We start from the raw sequence: 21,450 nt of genomic DNA, 5'->3' as shown, positions 1-21,450 counted from the left end.
AACTGGGCTTGGAAGATCCACTGAGAAGTGTGTTCTATACAGTGGACACATGGTGTGTGTGTGTCGTTGTTAAAAAGAATAGGCATGTATTCAGATGATATTAGGAAAGATGGAGCACGCTCTGTGGGAGACAGTTGAATGTGTTTATAGACTGTGATGAAATAAGTAGAGAACAAACTGAAAGCTAAGGGGATGGTTGATGAAAGAATGTTCCAGAAGACCTGAGAAGAGGGATTCTGTCGCATGCAGAATGGAGACTGGACATACAGTTTCCAGTGCCAGGACAGGAAGCAGAGCTCCCTCCTGCTAGTTTCTGTGATCTCTGCTGCTGAAGAGGAGCCTGTCTGCTGAAAGAAAGGCAGCCAGGAGCGGGCTCCGGGTACTGAGGGGTGGGAAGGACCGTGGAGTGGGCAGGGGGGTGGCCAGGGCTGCGTATAAGGCGTCCGGGGGGCCGGGCACCACACCATGGCTGCAGAGCATGCAGGTGCTGGGGCCAGAGGATACGCTACGCAGTGTTGTGTGGCTCTCGCAGAGCACGATGCTGGGGCTTTGGAGATGGTCTGACCCTGGTTGGACCGGGAAAGGAACAAACTGAGCAGGAAAGCGAGTTCAGATCGAAACTGACATTAAAGTCTAGACCGGGACATTAAGGAAGGAAGTGATGTCGAGAAGGAGGAAAAAAGCAGAAGGATTCTAATGAGTCAAAAGCCAACCAAGCATAATGGGAAGAAGGGAAGGCATCAGAAGGGAGGTAGTTCCTTGTTACGCTATGGTAGCCCTGTGGTCACACACATTAAAGGACTTGCAAGGATAACGGTAGCTACTTGTCACTGTCAGAAGAAAGGCAAAGGGTTTGACCTACATAATTTCATTTAATTCTCATAGCACATAACACAATCCCCATTTTACTGGTGAGAAAACTGAGGCTTAGTGAGGTTAAATACATTGCTTGCAGTTTATAGCTAGGAAAAAAAAGAAACTGTATCTGTCTGATGACACCAATACCCACAACCACCAGCCAGATACACATTTCTTGCTGTAAAACAGTCTGTGACTCCTGCACCCTCGTGTTAAGAGCTGGTAACCCAGGCCAGTCATAGTAAGCCATCAGGATCGGCAGGATGAAGTCCAAATCCCCTCAAGAGACACAGAAGGTCAGAGTCCAAGCCACACCCTCCTCTGTAGTCACAGCCTCCCACGCCCTCTGTTCTCGCCTGCAGGGACTATTTTCAGAAAGGCCTTAGGACAGCTTTCGGACAGGATGCTATCCGGGTCAGTGATGTCCTTCTTCCTCTTCTCCTGGCCGAAACCTTCCAGTCCTTCCAGACTGAGTGTGAGTATCAGCCCCTCTCCCCTTGTCTCAGTGGAAAAATCAGAGTGATGCCACTTTCCAGACCAGCTGTCTCCAGAGCATCTCTATAGACCCACACCGCAGCTGTCCTCCTCACACTAAGATTCTGGTACTGTGACTCCTTGTTCAGGGCTCTCTACAGTCTCACAGCCCCTTCCCGTTCCATTCAGTATTTCACCATCTGGAAGGGTCCAGAAAAAGGAGGGGAAAAGACTCTGACCAAGGCCAGTGATGGACTCAGAGCAGCCTCGGGGATCCCTGGGCTTGTTCCAGCACTTCAGAGTGGCCAGTCTGGTTCCCGCAGCATCCTTTTAGCAGCTGGCAAAGAGAAGAAATCAGACAATAAAACAATGTAGTCTATGAACTCAAGATATCTGTGGATATCCTTAACTTTTAACACTTTTTTTAAAAAACACTTTCTAACACTTTTATAATCCCAAAATTAGAATATTGAATAGTTATCTTTGCTCTGTGTTATACATTATAACTATAATAGGTGCTTTTGTGTGATAATTCAGTTAGTGGGGTGGGTCACTCAGTAGGGAGGTGGGTGGTTTGTGGGTGCACCCAGGATGTGGTTGAAAAACCCCCCGCAGATTTCACTTTCTGGTTGGCTGATTGGGCAGATACCTAATTTTTCTGGAGCGGCTTTTTCCTTCTGTGTAGAATGGCAGTCGTAGGAGAGCCTTCCTGGCATTGTTTGGGAGGTCAAATGACAGGCTGATTGTCCAAAGCTCTTTGTCAACTGTTGCAGGCTTTAGGGGGAGATAATGGGGGTATTATTTCCCGGAGTGTGAGAGGACCTTATAGGAGGCACTGCCCGCGCTTAACCTGGAAATGCTAATTCAGGGAACTCCCCAACCGCGCGGCAGGAGAACCCGGGGCGAGGCCGGGGCCGGATGCAGCAGCAATGGCAAGTCAGACCCCATGGAGTCTCCCTGAAAGAGAAACATTAACCCGGCGCGTCGGGGTGGGGGCGGCGGCCCCGGACGCCCCGTCCGCGCCCGCGGGGCCGCTCCAGGCAAAGGTCACGGCTCCCAGTGGGCGCCGGGGCCCCGGGCCGGCGGCCCCGCGCGGGGAGGCCGGGAGGCGGGCGGGCGGCCGGGGGCAGGGCCGGCGGGGCCGCGCGGGGCCGCAGCAGCATGGGCCGCCGCGCCGAGCGGGTAGGTGGGCGCCGGGCCGGGCCGGGCTCCGGCGCCTCCCCGCGCGGGGCGCGAGCGGGGCCCGCCTCCAGCCTGGGCGCCCGGGCGCGTCGGGGTGTGCAGACGCGCGCCCCGCTTCTGCAGACCCGGCCGCGGGCCCCGGCGGCGGCGCCCCGGGCGCAGCGGGCTCGGGCTTCGCGGCGCTCCGTCCTGGGGCCGGCCGGGCGCTTCGTGCGCTACCTGCGGCAGCGGGGCCGTGCGGGGAGGCCGGGCTCGTCGTTGTAAGCCGCCGGTCGCGGCGAAGCTCTCGGGGGTCCTCCGCTTGGCCCCGGAGGCGGGGGAGCCCCTTCCACAGGCCGGGTCCGCGCCCGAGCCGGGCCTTCGTGCCTCTCCCGGGACGAGCGGGGCCTCTCCTCTGGGAGCGGGGCCGGGGCCGCGGGGTCCGGCCGAGCCGCCTCGGAGCCGGAGCGCCGCGCGGCGGGACGGGGGCCCGGGCGGCGGGGTTCGGGGCTGCCGTCCGCCGCACGCCCTGGTGTCGCTTTAAAGGTTCACCTCCGAGAAGGGCAGGGGAACAAAAGCCCCGCTGGCGCCCGGCAGGACGCAGAGGGCGAGGCAGCCCTGGCGTGTGTGGAGGTCGTTCCCCTCCGGCCGGCGGGGCCAGCGACGGACCGTCCTCCTCACCTCGGCCAGTAGGTGTTTGTCGCCTTTCCGCGCCTCCTCACCTCAGCCAGTAGGTGTTTGTCTCGTTTCCACGCTTTTTCTCCTCAGCCAGTAGGTATTTGTCGAGTTTCCGCGCTTCCTCACTTCAGTCAATAGGTGTTTGTCGCGTTTCCGTGCTCTTCTCCTCAGCCAGTCAATGTTTTCGCGTTTCCGCGCTTCCTCACCTCAGTCCGTAGGTGTTTGTCGCGTTTCCGCCCTTCCTCTCCTCAGCCAGTAGGTGTTTGTCGAGTTTCCGCGCTTCCTCACCTCAGTCCGTAGGTGTTTGTCTCGTTTCCACGCTTCTTCTCCTCAGCCAGTAGGTGTTTGTCGCGTTTCCGCGCTTCCTCACCTCAGTCCGTAGGTGTTTGTCGCCTTTCCGCCCTTCCTCTCCTCAGCCAGTAGGTGTTCTTTCCCGCGCTTCCTGTCCGCTGCCTTTCCATGGCTGCCACCCACCTTCTTGAAAGAGCGGGTGACACTCACCATCTCCATGTCCTCCTGCGCTAAGCCGCTCCGTCGGTCCGCCTCTTTGAGACCCCATGGACCACAGGCCGCCAGGCCCCTCTGCCCCGGGGTTCTCCAGGCGAGAGCACGGGAGTGGTTGCGTGTCCTCCTCCAGGGCGCCTTCCCGGCCCCGGGCTCGAACCTGGGTCTCTCTCGGCTCCTGCACCGGCGGGCCGGCTCTGCACCACTAGCAGTACCGCGCTCGGGCCCAGGCCGCGCGGAGGGGCCTCTGCTCTGCCTCTGAGGACGAAGCTTTGCCGGGGCGCCAGAGGCCGCTCGGGGCTCAACCGTGCAGTCTGTTGCCCTCGGCCGTCCCCAGGGCTTCTCTGTGTCATTGTGAGCGGTTGGTCATCCTCTCTCTGAAGAATTTTACTGTCCCGGAGCCTTTGATGCCGGCCTCCTGGGCCCCTCTGACCTGTCACCATTGACTGCCTCCCTTCAGCAGTGTCGGCGTGTCCCTCTGCTCTCTGTCTTTCCCTTGGTCTCCCTATGGCTTCCCCCACTTCATACGCATCTGTAGCCTGTTTGGGTCTTTCTCCTAAATGCCACCCTTCTCTACAGGGTCTCTCCACTCCGCGGTCTCACGGAGCCTCTTCAAGTCCACGAATTCAGACTGAGTGTCTCCTCCCCTCCCCTCCCAGGCCCGCTCCTCTGCCATTGTCCACTGCTCAAATGGGGTCCCTTGTCATCCAGGCCAGACAGGACAGAGTCACCCTGGACAGAGCCATCATCCCCTTTCACTCGTGACACCTGGTCAGTCCCCAAGTCCTGTCCCCGTCCCTGTCTCATGGGTTTTGCGCACTCGCCGGTGTCTCCAGACCAGCTCCCACTGTTCAGTGTCAGTCAGGACCGCCCCACTGTGAGTCTCATTTGAGACCAGTACTGCCCACCCCCAGGCGCCCTGTCTTGTCACCGTCCTGTATCAGATGGTCTTTCTAAAATGCAGTGCGATCACGCAGACCTTTTTGGAAGAGTCCACAGTGGGTTCCTGTTTTTTTCCTTTGAGAACAGTGCTGATGTACACGGGAGCTCTGGACTTGCCCTTTACCTCTGTCTTCAGTGTGATCTCTTATCAGCCACCCACTCCCTCTCCACGTATGATGCACATGTGATGCACACCGTACTCATGCAGTGTGTAAATTCAGGCATGTGAAGCTATTTCCTCACCCTGACTTTCCTCCGTGTCCTTCTCTTGGGTCTGGTCTGACTTCTGTTTTTTCTTAGACTCGGCTGGCAGCCCCTCTCCTGGAGACCACCAAGGCCATCAGCTCCTTATCCTCCAGCAGGGTGGGTGGTCCTCTCCTTTCCTCCCAGAGCTTCCTCATCTCTTCTGTCAGAGCATTTACCATTCTTTGTTGCAAGCGTCTGCTTGCTTGTCCGTCCTCCACTGGTCTGTAGGCTCCGTGAGAGCAGGATCAGCTCTGTCTGTCCTCGCATCCTTTGAGCCTGTTCTCTGGACCCAGGGGGGACACGCAATGTATTTATGTGAATTCTTGTGCAGTTGTGGTCAGTGACAATGATCTTCAAGTGATGAATAAGGTGACCGAGATACAATGTATAATAGAACATGTAAAGAGTGAAGAATGAATGTCAACCCTGATTATCAGGGACAGGCGCACTCTTCCAGGTATTTAACGAGTGAAGGTGTAAACTCTCTGGGTGTTTGAGATAGCCCAAGTGAGGTGGGCTTCTTTTGTTGTTTTGGCCGTGCAGCATGTAGGATCTTAGCTCCCTGACCAGGGATCGAACCTGTGCCCCCTGCATTAGAAGCTCAACGTTCCAACCCCCAGACGGCTAGGGGAGTCTCAAAGTGGGCCTCTAAGAGAGCCCTTTGATAAACTGACATCAAAGAATCAAGCTGGCATGTTTTGACACCAGAAGCAAGGCTCTGAAGGGACCAGCAGATGAGATGTCTGAGGCCTGCTAGAGTGATGGAGGCTTTGGAGACTAGAGATGAAAAACTTCAGTTTGATTTTCTAAAGAAACACGTGCATTCAGAACTCTATAGACAGAGTGACAGTGACATTCTAATAGGGAGCTATTTAATTGCAAATTGTTCTTTGAACCTTTTGGAGACAGTACATTACTGTGAGATTCAAACATACATTACCTTTTAGAAAAAAATGTGTCATATACACCACATGGTACTTTTTGTAAACTTTCAGGAGGTTCGTCCAAGCCTACTCTTGGGCCCTCTGGCATGGTCATGAACCTCAAGTTCAGAATCTCTAATCAAAGACGTTATTCATTCAGCAGGCATTTGGGAGAGTAGGTGGTGGTCACCAGGAGCCCACTGCTGTCCAAGAATGCACCTTTTCTCTTTTGGGAGGGTCCCGGTGGACTGGGTGCCATTGAACCTGCAGTCACAGCGCTGGAGGTCATGTCCCTGCTCGAGCACTTGTGAGCTGCATGACTTTCTCTCTGAGCGACCGTTTCAGTATCTATTAAAAAAGGATAACTAAAATAAAGTTTATGAAAGGATTAACATCTGAAACGTAATTATACTCAGTTTACCTAATCAATTCAAAAACTGTGATTTTAGGAAGGGCCCAGATCTCGTGACGTGCTCCTGCATTAGAAGTATGTGTGTGGGCTGGATCCATGACTGTCCGAACGCATTCACTGAAGCATAGTCGATCGGCAGATGGACTCTTTAGAAGGTGTGCTCCTGGGTCCATCTCCATTCCTGTTTTATTCAATATTATTACTATCCAGGAAGGCATAGCACACTACTCGTGTTTGCTCAGCGACAGGCTTAATTAAGGATTAGGGATCCAGAAGTTAGCAATAAGTTGTAGTGCACTTTGATATTTTATCTTTGTAAGGAGTGTGCAAAAATAGATGCAAAATGTATTGTGCATGGCCAAAATCATTTGCAAATTATTGTGTGTGTGACTCAGAGAGAGAGAGCGCGCGTGCTAGAGCACAGAAGAAGGAAAGCTAAAAGACGGAAGTGGTGGCTTCATATACTTAACGGTGTAGGGACTTAAATGGACAATACAATCAATCATGCAATTTTCTGCTAAAATAATGTCAGGTTTTATTAAAAGAGGTATGGCATATAGAACATGTAAGGCAATTGTCACTCTAATATGTGTTACGCAGACCACATTTAGAACAATTGTATCTAGTTCTGGGTGCTAGATATGAACTCATTAGCATTTTTTGAGCACATGTATGTATGTGGTGTGGTGGTGGTTTAGTTGCTAAGTTGTCTCCGACTGTTTGCAACCCCATGGGCTGTAGCCTGCAAGACTCCTCTGTCCATGGGATTTCCCAGGTAAGAATACTGGAGTGGGTTGCCATATATATACATTTTTTTGAACACATATATTGGGCTGGCCAAAAAGTTCATTTGGATTTTTCTGTAAGATGTTATGGAAAAATTATATATATATATGTGTGTGTGTATAGTACGTATATATGTGTGTATGTGTATATATACATATGTGTACACATTCACGTATACATATATTGGATGGGCCAAAAAGTTCGTTCAAGTTTTTCCATAACATCTTATAGAAAAATCCATAAAATCCGTCCATGCTGTTAAATATATATATATATATATATATATATATACACACACACACACATACATATGTATGTGCATACTATGTTCCAATCACTGTGCTTAGATACTGATGATCATGGTGCTAAAAAACAGACTTGTTTTCAGGGTGTTCACAGTATAGGGAAGGTGCTAGATGAATAAGCAGGGGGATTTTAATTCGATGTTATACTTGCTATAACAGGGGAAGCTTAGGTCCCTGAGGAACCACTTAAGGGGTCTGGAATTCAGACTTAAGGGAATCAGGGCAAACTTTTAGAGGCAGTGTTTATATTGAAACCCAGAAGCGAAGTATGGGTTATCGAGGTACAGGTGGTGGAGGGAAGAAGATTCCACGTGTAGGTGAAGTGACTTCGGTGGGGCGAAAATCCTGTGCAAGGAACCAAGGGAAGGGGCGTGCACCCAGAGTGGGGAGGAGGAGGGAGACAGACCAGAGGGCTGGATGGGCCAAGAACTTCATGCTGCGAGGCTCTGACTGGCCCTCAGAGCAGTAGGGAGCTGTTGAAGGTTGTGAGCAGGGCAGTGTCACAGCAGTTTTGTGGAAAGATCAACATAGTTTGGAAAGATCAATCAGTTTTGGAAAGATCACTATAGACAATGAGTTGGAGGGATGGTCAATGAGAGAAAGAAGAGGGGGGAAACGGCTTAGGAGGAATCACTGTGGTATAAGCAAGAAGGGATGGTGGCTCCAACCAGGACGGTAGCAGGCAGATGAGAAGAGAGGGGCATTTTCAAAGCTCATTAGGAGCTGGAACGCAAGGAGCACCACACATCGCGCTGCCGTAGGGACGGCTGCAGGACGTTTAACCTGCAGAGGAGTCCAGGGAGCCTCTTCAGCTGTCTCTACGTCTTCCGCTCTCCTGGAAGAAAGCTTAGACTGTGCTTGTCTGTCCAAGATGGCAGCCACGGGCCAAATGGGTGGGAGATACAGGGAGATAAACGTCAGCTCGGTACAGTGAAGAACTTTCTAACAGCTAGTCCAAGGCAGTGTGTTCTTTGTCACAGAGATGTTTAAACAAAGGCTTGATAAATATTCTAGAGAAAGTTGCAGAGGTAGGGATGGGGTGGCCAAGCTGGAGGGCATTAACATTTCTTATCAACTCCAAGATTCTAAGATTCTGGGTATGAAGTTCAGATATCTTACTTAGCTTGGCATTTAAGGCCCACTGGGACCCCGCCATAGGTAGGACATCCATATGCCCTGGTTTCCCTGTGTCTTTCTAGTGAATGCCTGTCACCTCCTAGTAGCTATTAAGAGCACTCAGTGTTCCCTCTCAAAAGTCTTCGTCTGGTAAATTTTTGTGACCATGCATCTCTTGACTCAGTATTCCTGCCTTGTCCCCGGCATCCTGTTGGACACCCTAAGAACCACGCATACTGGACTTGCGTACACAGGAGACCTAGCGTTCTGTTGCGTGTTGGTTCACTCAAGCCATCTCCTCTGTCAGGAATGCCCCTCCTCCTTATATCCTAAATACCTTACTGAGAATAGACTTTTTCATAAAGGCCCAACCTAAACGCGCTTTCCAGGTGGTTCAGCAATTAAGTATTCACCTGCAATGCAGGAGGCCTGGGTTCGATCCAGGCAACCCACTCCAGTATTCTTGCCTGGAGAATCCCATGGACGGAGGAGCCTGGTGGGCTGCTGTCCACAGAATCCCAAGAGTTGGACGCAACCGAGCGACTAAACAACAGAAACAGCCTAAATCAAATGCCGAGTCCTTCGTCCAGCTTTCTGATAATTGTATAAGCTGCATTATAGTGCTAAGCGCTGTGTTGTGCTAAGTCGCTTCAGTCGTGTCTGACTCTTTGTGACCCTATGGGCCGTAGCCCGCCAGGCTCCTCTGTCCATGGGATTCTCCAGGCAGGAACGCTGGAGTGGATTGCTGATAGCGGTAAGTATCAGGACATCCTGATTTTTATATGTATTTGGTTTTTCATTTTTTAATGGGAGTGTAGTGGCTTTACTGTGTCGTGCCAGTCTCTGCCGTACGGCGCGTGAGCCAGCTGTGTGCATCCATCTATCCCCTGCCCCGTAAACGTCCCTCCCGCCCCAGCCTGCGGCTCCAGGTCACCGCAGGGCACCGAGCTGAGTTCCCCGTGCTGTATGGCAGCTTCCCACCAGTTAACCTAGTTTACACCTGGAAGTGTATCTTTATACATATTTGACCTCCCTCTGTTATCCCCTAAAAATCTAGTACAAAGACCTGAGAAAAATAGTCACCCAGTAGCATGAATTATGCAATGTTGAAGGCAGTAGCCTTTCAGAAGGAGATTCTCATTCATTAAAAAAGCCACATTTTCATTTTATGATTTATGTGTCTCGTAGAAAGAATTTAATAAGGGGAGTAACAGGGAAAAAATTGTCTATAATCTTAGTACCTGGAAACCAGCATATTAACATGTCAGTGAATATCCCTTCTATATTCTTTTATGCACAGGTAGTCTTAAAATTGGAATCACGAGTATCCTTCCATAGCCTGCTTTTCAGTAAAGCTGAAAATCGTTTTACTCCATGTCACTGTATGTTTTCAAAAACACGGTCCTCCGTGGGTGCTGACTTCTGCTCCGTTCTGTAGTGTCTCCTGCTCTGCTTAACTAACTCCTCCCGGGGGACATCAGGTTGTTTCCATCTTTCAGTGTTGCCAGGAATGCTTTGACGACCATCTGAGATGTACATCTTGTGCCCATACGTCCATTCTGTGAGGGACATTTACATTTTGTAAAATTGCAAGACAGTTGATGACCAAAAACTGATATTGAGTTGCTAAGAAAACATGCATTTAAAAAAGGTCTAATTCAACTTAAACCTTAATTTCTCCTCTATGTTATATAAATCTGTTGTATATGAGACTTTATGTGTGTGTGCCTACGTCTCCACTTCTCAGTCCTCTAACTTAATGAAGGAATCTGATTTTAAAATGTGTCAGCAATCGTGGGCTTGATGCGGAAGTGAGATATAACCAGTAAATACATTTCTTGAATGAAGAATTGAGAGTTTGAAATCTAAAACCTGTAGCAGCTCTCCATCAGTGTGACACATTTTTATTTCCAAGCTAAATATAAGGAAAGTGATGACAAGTGCGTTACGGGATAGAGAGAGATATCGGAAAAGAGAAACACTGCCTGGTATTCCGGTGTCTGGAACAGACACGTGACCAGGGTCTTAGACTTTCACTCTAAAGAGAATAACTGATCTCCTTAGACACTCGACAGGCAGGTGTATCTCCACTGTAGAGTGAAATGTTTTCATATGAGAAGTCAGTCTTGGTTGGGAAGCACTGTGAATCAGTTTGGTGACTTTTTAACAAAATAAATGAAAGATCTTGTCATGGATTGAATGGTATCTGTCCCCCACCCCTTGAAGTCCTGACCCCTAATGCTTGTAAATGTGACTTTATTTGAAGATAAGTTCTATATTAGTCAGTTCAGTTCAGTCGCTCAGTCATGTCCAACTCTTTGCGACCCCATGAACCACAGCACGCCAGGCTTCCCTGTCCACCACCAACTCCCAGAGTCCACCCAAACCCATGAGCATTGAGTCGATGATGCCATCCAGCCATCTCATCCTCTGTCATCCCCTTCTCCTCCTGCCCTCAATCTTTCCCAGCATCAGGGTCTTTTCAAATCAGTCAGCTCTTTGCATCAGGTGACCAAAGTATTGGAGTTTCAGCTTCAACATCAGTCCTTCCAATGAGTATTCTGGACTGATATCCTTTAGGATGGACTGGTTGGATCTCCTTGCTGTTCAAGGGACTCTCAAGAGTCTTCTCCAACACCACAGTTCAAAAGCATCACTTCTTCAGCACTCAGCTTTCTTTATAGTCCAACTCTCACATCCATACATGACTACTGGAAAAACCATAGCTTTGACTAGATGGGCCTTTGTTGGCCTTTGTTGGGCTTTTTAATATGCTGTCTAGATTGGTCATAGCTTTTCTTCCAAGGAGTAAGTGTCTTTTAATTTCATGCTGTAGTCACCAACTGCAGTGATTTTGGAGCCCTAAAAAATAAAATCTGTCACTGTTTCCATTGCTTCCCCATCTATTTGCCATGATGTGATGGGACCAGATGCCATGATGTTAGTTTTCTGAATGTTGAGTTTTAAGCCAACTTTTTCACTCTCCTCTTTCACTTTCATCAAGAGGCTCTTTAGTTCTTTACTTTCTGCCATTAGGGTGGTGTCATCTGCATATCTGAGGTTATTGATATTTCTCCTAACAATCTTGATTCTAGCTTGTGCTTCTTCCAGCCCAGTGTTTCTCATGATGTAGTCTCCATAGAAGTTAAATAAGCAGCCTTGATGCTGTGACAATATACAGCCTTGATGTACTCCTTTCCTGATTTGGAACCAGTCTGTTGTTCCACGTCCAGTTCCAGCTGTTGCTTCCTGACCTGTGTACAGATTTCTCAGGAGGCAGGTCAGGTGGTCTGGTATTCCCATCTTTTTAAGAATTTTCCGTGCATATGGATTGGCTCAAAAGTTCATTTGCATTTTTCCATTACAGCTTCTATGGATAAACTTGAATGAACTCACTGGCCAACTATATATAAATAGTTGAGAGACAGATTCATTATAAAAAATCGACTCACCCAAGGATGGAGGCTGAGAAGATCATTCATGTATTGTCTGTGAGCTGAAGGGCCAGAAACTGGTGGTGCAATTTACTTTTAGTCCAGGGAATTGCAGGGCTAATGGTGTAAGTCCCAGTCTGAACCCCCAGGTTTGAGAACCAGGAGCACTGATATTGAGGAAGAAGATGGATGCCCCAAATCAAGCAAAAAGAGCAAATTCACTCTTTGTCCCTCTTTTTTTCTGTTCAGCCCCAGTGTATGAAGTGGTCCAAATCAATATTGTTGAAGATAATCTTTACTAAACCAATTCAAATGCTCAGCTCTTCCAGGAACACCCTCACAGACACCTGGAGAAATGTACTGCCAGCTATAGGGGTGTCCCTTAGCCCAGTCACATCAATTAACCATCATAAGGATCTTTACAGAGGTAATCAAAGTAAGGTCCAGTGGGCTGTCACCCACTGTGACTGCCATCCTTGTAAAAAGGGGAAATTTGACACAGAGACAGGGAGGAAGGTGATGAGAAGAGACCCAGAGAGAAGATGGCCATCCTCGTAGCCGAGAGGAGGGGGCGGGATCAGACCCTAGAGGGACCCAACCCTTTGACACCTTGGTTTTGGGCGTCTAAGCTTCCAGACCTGAGACACGATAATTTCTGTTATTTAAGTCAGCTGGTGTGTGATACTTTGTTATGGCTTAATACAGATTTAACACCAATTTCATGAATGCGTAATTCCCTTGGTGTGGTTTCAGCAGATAACAGCAATACAACATTATTCTGCTCTTCCGTCACCAGAGATGATGGTGTTGTCCCTAGGCATGACAGCAGATGGAATGTTGCTGTGTCAGTCAACAAAGCATTTTCTAACTGATCTCCTTTGACCCTGACCGTAACAGATGAGCGTTCTTTTCCTTTCTCTGGCCTTGCCACATGGCCTGCAGGCTCTTAGTTCCCCAACCAGGGACTGAACCTGGGCCCCTGCATTGGGAGCGGGGCATCTTAACCACTGGACCACCAGGGCAGTGCTGAGATGAGCGTTCCCCCACCTCTGGTTTAGGGGTAGGAACAGAGGTTCAGAGAGGCCAAGCGAATTATTCAAAGTTGCACTGCTCGGAAGCGGTAGACCTGAAACTCAAATATTGGCCTTTGGATACTAAATACCATACAATTTTAGAGAAAACATGATGCTTTTCACCTTTGTGGACATGCCAAATATCATCTTCCCTCTTTAGAATTTGAAAAGACTTTGAGTTGTGGCATGCTGAGCCAGATTTTTTTTTCTTTCTTCTCCCAAATCCCCTGAGAATGATTGAATAATCCCACTTGTTGGAAGACCTCCGATGGCTGAAGACACCTACTCCACCCATGTCTTCATTATCAAATATTTATCAGGAATTTAGGCGCCCGTGTTTATGTGCACAGAATATCTCTTCTCCACTCAGAAGCTTTGTTTACTGACAAAATGGACTTTCTCGGGACCCAGTTTGATTACTGACAAATCCAACTGCAAAACTTTGTACATGTTGGATATAATTGTGTTTTTCCATCATTAATTCTGCTCAGATATTAATTCAACATCGTGACGTGAGGCGCGCCAAACAATTTCCAGGAAGCTGCTTGACTTTAGTCAGCAGGAACAAATGTGAGATTATTGCACTTTTTCCTTGGGTGACCTAAGCTTGTTCTTGGCGCCCGTGAGTGCAAAGCACTGGTTGTCTTAGTGTTTCAGTGGCTTCTACCCAGGGGACTTATTAGTTTTGAACCTTGGGGATAATTCCTGAAGAATGTAATTCTTTTCCTCCCTGAAAGAACAAAATGTTGCTTGTGTTGAGCTATTCTTGTTATGGGATAAAACCAGCAGTTCCCAAATTATGGCATCATAAAGGTCTGTAGGTTGGGTTGTCAGATTCAGGAAAAGACAAGCAAACCAAAATAGACGACAGCAACCCTTCCTACCCCACTCCCAGGATGTCCCAGTTAAATTTCAATTGCAAATAAATAAGAAATACTCTTTTAGTATAAATATGTCCCCGATATTGAAAATACTAAAAAAAAAAATTGTCTCTGGCAACCTTACCCGTAAAATTATATTGTGGGTAGAGTACTGATAATTTATCAGTATTTCAAAAGTCTATGAAAACTGTCCATTTACCTAAGTGAGACTTGAGAGTTTCCTGACAATTTTAAATTCCTTGATTTTGGTTGGGATTTTCTTTGACCCAGCTCCAAAGCACCGGTCATCTCACGCTGAAACCATAATTATACTACCATTTTTGATGACTTGTATTCCAGGGATCATGCAAAGTACATATAATATCTCATGTCATCCTCAAAATCAGAGGCTGGAGAACCATAGCCTGCAGCCACATCTGATAACTGCTTATTTTGTAAATAAAATTTTGTTGAAACACAGTTACCTCCTTGTTTTCTGTATAGTTTGGGGCTGCTTTGGTGTTACAACAAGTTGAGTAGTTGAGATAGATCATTGTATGGCCCACAAGACCTAAAATATTGATTATTTGGCCCCTTACAGGAAAAGTTTGTGTACAAAACTGTCCTTTGAAGGAGTTGCCTGTGTTCTCATTTTTAGAATGAAAGCATAGAGACCCACAGGGTTCGTAATTGGGTAAATTCTCACAGGCTTCCCCGGTGGCTCAGTGGTAAAGAATTCGCTTGCCAGTGCAGGAGACAAAGAAGGTGTGGATCAAATCCCTGGGTGGGGAAGGTCCCCTGGAGGAGAGAGTGGCTTCCCACAGCATTCTTGCCTGGAGAACCCCAGGGACAGAGGAGCTGAGCCCACGGGGTCGCAAAGAGTCAGACACGACAGAGCACCTGAGTGCACTGCACACGAGGTCTCGTCACTCTTAGAGTTCAAACCCAGTCCTGTCGAGTTCCACAGCCTCTGCTCTGACTGTAGCTGGCCCTGGGGCTGATGGTCAGTTATGTGTATCCTTAAATGGGTTTAACAATGGGGAAACTGATTTCTGATTTCTTATTGAATACTGTCCATCTCAAAGACAAGCCAGATTGCATGGGGTAGTGGTTAAGCAGCCAGGCTCTGGAGCCACATTGCTTAAGCCCCAGATCAACCCCTTTATTTCTCTGTATCTCAATTTCTGTCCCTGTGCATTACAGAGGGTGATAACACCCGTATGCATGACTGTTACTGGGGTTAAGTGAGACGATGTCTAAAAAATGGGAAGAGCATTTGACGTGTGGGTCACAGGGCATTTATTATTTTTATTTCAAATTATTACTTCCAAATAAGGGTGAAATAAAGAGTCTGGAAAAGTTGGGAGCATTTGCCACGGTTGGTTGACAAAGCAGCTCAGCCAGACGGCTCGGAGAGCACGGGGGCCTCTGCTTGTCAGATCCCAGCGAGGAGAGACAGCCGTCTGGCTTCTTCATGTCGGCGTGTCTCATTTTATTTGCTCTACGGTGCTTCAGAGATAGCTGAAAGTTTGTAGCAACTCTGTGTGGAACTAGTCAACGGGCACCATTTTTCCAACAGCATTTGCTCAGCTTGTGTCTCTGTGTCTCGTTCTGGTATTCTTACAGTATTTCAGGCTTTCTCGTTATTGCTATATTTGTTATGTGATCTATGATCAGGGATCTTTGATGTTACTGTTGCAAAAAGATTATGACTTGTGGATTGCTCAGGTGACAGCATTAGCAATCGTGTGTTTTTAAAGGTAATTATTTATTTTTGAGTGCACTGGGTCTTTGTTGCTGCTGGGGGCCTTTCTCTGGTTGCATGGAGCAGGGACTGTTCTTCACTGCGGTGCACAGGCTCAGTACTGAAGCTCTCGGGTCCTGGACCGTGGGCTTCAGGAGCTGTGGCCCTTGGGCTTAGTTGTTCTGGGATATGTGGGATCTTCTCAGACCAGGGATCAAACCCATGTCCCCTGCATGGCCCAGAGGATCCTTAACTGCTAGACCACCAGCGAAGGCCAGTCATAATGTATTCTTAAACTCAGATACGCACACTGGTCTTTCCCCTTTTATTATTTTACTTATTTGCCTGAGCTGCACAGCAGGTGGGATCTTAGTTTCCCAACTGGGGATCAAACACAGGCCCCGCAGTGAAAGTGCTGAGTCCTAACACCTGGATCTCCAGGTAATTCCCAGTACACTGATTTTCAGATATAATACTATTGCAGACTTGATGGGCTATGGGAGAGTGTCAGCACCGTTTTTATTTGCACCGGGAAACTAAACAGTTTCTGTGACTTGCTTTATTGAGATATTTGCTTTGTTGCAGTGGTCTGGAACCAAACCCACAGTATCTTTGAGGTCTGCTGGTAAGAGCTGTCTTTGTTCTGAGCACGCCTTGTAGCGCTTGGTTGGCCGTGTTTGCCTTGGGAAGGCGTGTTATGAGATGTTACAGCATGTTCATCCAGTGCTCATTGGACCTTAAACCCCTTATTACTATTACCCTGGATATTTATAGTCCTAATATCCACTGCCAGTGGCTCCAAAGTGACTAAAAATAGAGCCAGGCTGCCAGAGAATGACCTTCCTATATAACGCAAGACAGGCAATTGTCCTCAGAGACATCTCAATCTGTACATTAACCTCAGGAAAAAGCTGGAAAAAAATAAGTTTTTCCTCACCCTCCAAAGTATATTTTGTGTATGGAGGCACTATGAATAAAACCTTTATGCAGAGCATGCTAAATATATTAGAATAGATTTGATCTTTAGAAGAGATTAGGAGATAAAGTTGTTCCCTGAGAGTAGTGGGAGTGGAAAGGCTTGAAAAGACTGGAAAAATTTGCAACATTATTTACAAACTATTCAAGGGTTAAGTCAATATGTAGTAACTAAAGACATGGCCAAAATTCTCCAAGCCAGGCTTCAACAGTACATGAACCAAAAACTCCCAGATGTTCAAGCTGGATTTAGAAAAGGCAGAGGAACCAGAGATCAAATTGCCAACATCTGTTGGATCATAGAGAAAGCAAGAGAATTCCAAAAAAATATTTGCTTCATTGACTACGTTAAAGCCTTTGACTGTGTGGATCACAACAAACTGTGGAAAATTCTTAAAGAGATGGGAAATACCAGACCACCTTACCAGCCTCCTGCAAAACCTGTATGCAGGTTAGGAAGCAACAATTAGAACTGGACATGGAACAATGGACTGGTTCTAAATTGGGAAAGGAGTACGTCAAGGCTGTATATTGTCACCCACCTATTTAACTTATATGCAGAGTACATCATGAGAAATGCCAGGCTGAATGAAGCACAAGCTGGAATCAGATGCTGGGAGAAATACTAACAACCTCAGATATGCAGATGACACCACCCTTATGGCAGAAAGTGAAGAAGAACTAAAGAGCCTCTTGATGAAAGTGAAAGAGGAGAGTGAAAAAGTTGGCTTAAAGCTCAACATTCAAAAAACTAAGATAATGGCATCCAGTCCGATCACTTCATGGTGAATAGATGGCGAAACAATGGAAACAGTATCAGACTTTATTTTCTTGGGCTCCAAAATCACTGCAGTTGGTGACTGCAGCATGAAATTAAAAGATACTTGCTCCTTGGAAGAAAAACGTTGACAAACCTAGACTGCATGTTAAAAAGTAGAGTCATTACTTTGCTGACAAAGGTCCATATAGTCAAAGCTATGGTTTTTGCAGTAGTCCTGTATGGTTGTAAGAATCAGACCATAAAGAAGACTGAGTACTGAAGAATTGATGCTTTTGAACTGTGGTGTTGGAGAAGACTCTTGAGAGCCCCTTGGACAGCAAGGAGATCAAACCAGTCAATCCTTAAGGAAATCAGTCCTGAATATTCATTGGAAGGGCTCATACTGAAGCTGAAACTCCAACGCTTTGGCCACTTGATGAGAAGAACCAACTCATTGGAAAAGACCCTGATGCTGGGAAAGATTGAAGGCGGGAGGAGAAGGGGATGACAGAGGATGAGATGGTTGGATGACATCACTGTCTCAATGAATGTAAATTTGAGCAAGCTCCAGGAGATGGTGGAGGACAGGGACGCCTGGCGTGCTGCAGTTCGTGGTATCACAAAGAATTGGACACAACCGAGTGCCTGAATAACAAAGACATGGCTAAGACTGCTGCAGACTTCGCTTTGCAGAAATGAAGGGGCGTGAGTGTGCACGGCAGTTACCAGCAGGGTTTTGCAATTTCCTGCTGTGTCTTAGGGGCTTCTCTGGGGGCTTAGTGGTAAAGAATCTGCCTGCCAATCCAGGAGACACAAGTTTGATCCTTGATCTGGGGAGACCCCCTGGAGAAGGAAATGGCAACCCACTCCAGTATTCTTGCCTGGAGAATCCCATGGATGGAGGGGCCTGGCGGGCTACAGTCCACGGAGTTGCACGAGAGTCGGACATGACTTTGCCCCTAAACAACAAAGAGTGTCTTGGGTTCATGGAACAGAAGCCAGAAAGTAGCATTATTTGTCTAGGGCTGGGATTTTGCCATCCTCTAGGATTTAGAAAATTCTTGAGAACTCTGGCCGTAGAGGCGGAGGGAGAAGGCCCTGGCAACCTTGCTGCCATTTTACAGCAAATGAAGCTGCCAGACTACCACCCGGCCCCTCTTCCCCTCCGTCTCGGTTCCCCACAGTCGAGTACGCTTCCCTTCCCCTCTCTTCAGAGTCTTCTTCCTTTGTTAACCTGCTGAACCAACAGTAACTGTGTGCCAGGCTCTGGGGGTAAGAGTGAAGAGGCGTGGACTTGGTTCCTAATCTTGTAGCATTTACAGTCTAGTGGGAGAGGCACACGTGCCCAGAATTACATGCTGAGCCTGAACTCTCAGGCCAACGTTTGAGACACACCAGCTAACCAAGAAGATGGGCTTGTGCCCTAAAGAACCATCTTGCCTGAGTTACTCACAGAATTTGGACACCTCTTCTACTAGAACAGGTGGGAGTGAAGTCAAACATGTCCTGGGTTCCCATCAGCCCCTGGAGGGGTGTGTTCATTTCTTCCTCCCTGCAGTCAGGCACAGGTTGGCCTGGTCTGGATGCTCCTGTGAGCCAAACAGAGGTATTTTAGCTTAATGCTCATTATGTGGGAAGCAGGGTTTCCAGAGATGGGCCATTATGTATAATTTAAGCCTATAGGCCACAGCCCTGTAGTAATTAACGTGTGTGTGTGTGTGTGTGTGTGTGTGTGTGCGTGCATGCGTGTTCAGTCATGTCCGATTATTTGTGACCCCATGGACTGTAGTCTGCCAGGCTCCTCTCTTCACGGGTTAACTCAGAAGGACAAGGTTCTTCCCGAGAATTAATAGGGGAGATGAGACTAAAACTAAGCTCCAAAAAGCAGGTAGACATATTGGGGAGAGAAAGAGTCTTTCCTGGAATAGGCATATAAATAATGATAGTAACTAGGGTTCTTCCCTGTTACAGTTAGGGTAGAGTGTTACAGTGGCAAGGTGTAAACGCCTGGGGAGAAAGAGAATAAAGAAGCGGGAGGTGTGTGAAGGCGTAAGGAAGGCCTCTCTCTGAGCCAAGAACTGAAGGCTCAGAGAAGGCAGAAGTCTGATGAGTTAATATCCAAACTCAACCAGCAAGGCAGTGGTAGCCCTGAAGTTTGAACCTAGGTTTGTCTGACTTTGAGAACCCTTTTCATTAAGTCTCGACCAAAAAGGAATTATATTTTCTCTCAACATGATTACATTTAGCTATAATATCCTCCCATGAAATTAAAAGACGCTTACTCCTGGGAAGAAAAGTTATGACCAACCTAGATAGTATATTCAAAAGCAGAGACATTACTTTGCCGACTAAGGTCCGTCTAGTCAAGGCTATGGTTTTTCCTGTGGTCATGTATGGATGTGAGAGTTGGACTGTGAAGAAGGCTGAGCACCGAAGAATTGATACTTTTGAACTGTGGTGTTGGAGAAGACTCTTGAGGGTCCCTTGGACTGCAAGGAGATCCAACCAGTCCATTCTGAAGGAGATCAGCCCTGGGGTTTCTATGGAAGGAATGATGCTAAAGCTGAAGCTCCAGTACTTTGGACACATCATGAAAAGAGTTGACTCATTGGAAAAGACTCTGATGCTGGGAGGGTTGGGGGCAGGAGGAGAAAGGGCCGACCGAGGATGAGATGGCTGGATGGCATCACTGACTCGATGGACATGAGTCTGAGTGACCTCTGGGAGATGGTGATGGACAGGGAGGCCTGGCGTGCTGCAGTTCATGGGGTCGCAGAGAGTCGGACACGACTGAGGGACTGAGCTGAGCTGAGCTGATCCTCCCATGAAGCTACCTGGACAAGAATAAGGAGAGAAACCATTTGCTCATTCTTCACCCATTCTGACCATTAACCATGGATTAGCCTTGATGTGCCTGCGAGTGCAAAGTGCAGCTGTGGCTGACGCCCCCAGGACAGCTGAGAAAAGCATTGTTCGCCTGGAGCTGGGGTGATGCCGCCAGAGCCCACAGGCTCTTCAGATGCCTCTCAATGCCCTCTTTGCTCCAAAGGGTTCCTGCCCTCATTAGAATGCGAGGCATGTGCGTCCCTCTTGTTTGTCCTTTGATTCCTAGGCAAACACAAGTCTAATAAAGAGGCAAACAACTGTGTCCAGGTCGTAAGTCCACTCAGGAAGGTGGATATTTTGAGGAGGTTAGGCTGATGCCAGCAGGTGGCCATTGCGCTGTGAACTCTGAACGTCGTTCAGCTCCGTGAATGACTCCGTGAATTGCCTGCAGTGCTAAGTACTCACTGCAACCCACTGCCAAGGGAGGCTGAGCAAGCTGGAATGTTAGAATTGGCAGCCATCTTTCTTGGGTATTAGAGTTCTGTCTGCCTGGAAAATGCAGCTGATTTAGATGGAGAAAGTTTAACAGTTTCTGTGCCAGATGTTGTGGGACTTTCAGGAGATGTTGGTGAGGCAATCCCTGTCCTCGGGGAGCTTTCAATTTAGAAGGAAGAATTTCTGACATAGCAAACAACTGAGGAGGCAAGGTGTGGCGAAGAGATCAGGGAAACTGAACCATTCAGACTGGCTTCTCTCACCATTACCATATAGTCTTGCATAAATTATTTCATCTTTCTGAATCTTGCTTTCTTCCTCATAAAAATAGGGTGCTATAGCTATTTCACTCAATATGTCAGCAAATTTGGAAAACTCAGCATTGGCTACAGGATTGGTAGAGATCAATTTCATTTGAATCACAATGCCAAAGAATGTTCAAACTACTGTACAATTTTGCTCATTTCACATGCTAGCAAGGTTATACTCAAAATCCTTCAAGCTAGGCTTTAGCAATATGTGAACCAAGAACTTCCAAATGTGTAAGCTGAATTTAGAAAAGTCAGAAGAACCAGAGATCAAATTGCAAACATTTATCAGATCATAGAGAAAGCAAGGGAATTCCAGAAAAACATCCACTTCTGCTTCATTGACTACACTAAAGCCTTTGACTGTGTGAATCACAGCAAACTGGAAAATTCTTAAAGAGATGGGAATATCAGACCACCTTACCTGCCTCCTGAGAAATCTGTATGCAGGTCAAGAAGCAACAGTTAGAACTGGACATGGAACAATGGACTGGTTCCAAATCAGGAAAGGAGTACGTCAAGGCTGTATATTGTCACCCTGCTTATTTAACTTCTATGCAGAGTACATCA

The 21,450-nt window shown here is 47.6% G+C and overlaps 1 protein-coding gene across 1 annotated transcript in view; it reads left to right on the top strand.

Moving 5' to 3' along the window:
• Window positions 1–1,257: 1,257 nt before the first annotated feature.
• The window catches only part of ENPP2 (ectonucleotide pyrophosphatase/phosphodiesterase 2), a 129,379-nt gene continuing 109,186 nt past the window's right edge, over window positions 1,258–21,450 (top strand). Inside the window, exon 1 of the mRNA XM_068983867.1 lies at window positions 1,258–1,333. Coding sequence (XP_068839968.1) covers window positions 1,262–1,333 — 72 coding nt within the window. The 5' untranslated portion in view covers window positions 1,258–1,261. The remainder of the gene's footprint in view (window positions 1,334–21,450) is intronic.

The sequence above is a fragment of the Capricornis sumatraensis genome, chromosome 11 (genome assembly GCF_032405125.1).
Source record: "Capricornis sumatraensis isolate serow.1 chromosome 11, serow.2, whole genome shotgun sequence".
Classification (NCBI taxonomy): domain Eukaryota; kingdom Metazoa; phylum Chordata; class Mammalia; order Artiodactyla; family Bovidae; genus Capricornis; species Capricornis sumatraensis.
Note: the sequence above shows the minus strand (reverse complement) of the source record. Positions and strands in the feature narration are given on the sequence as shown.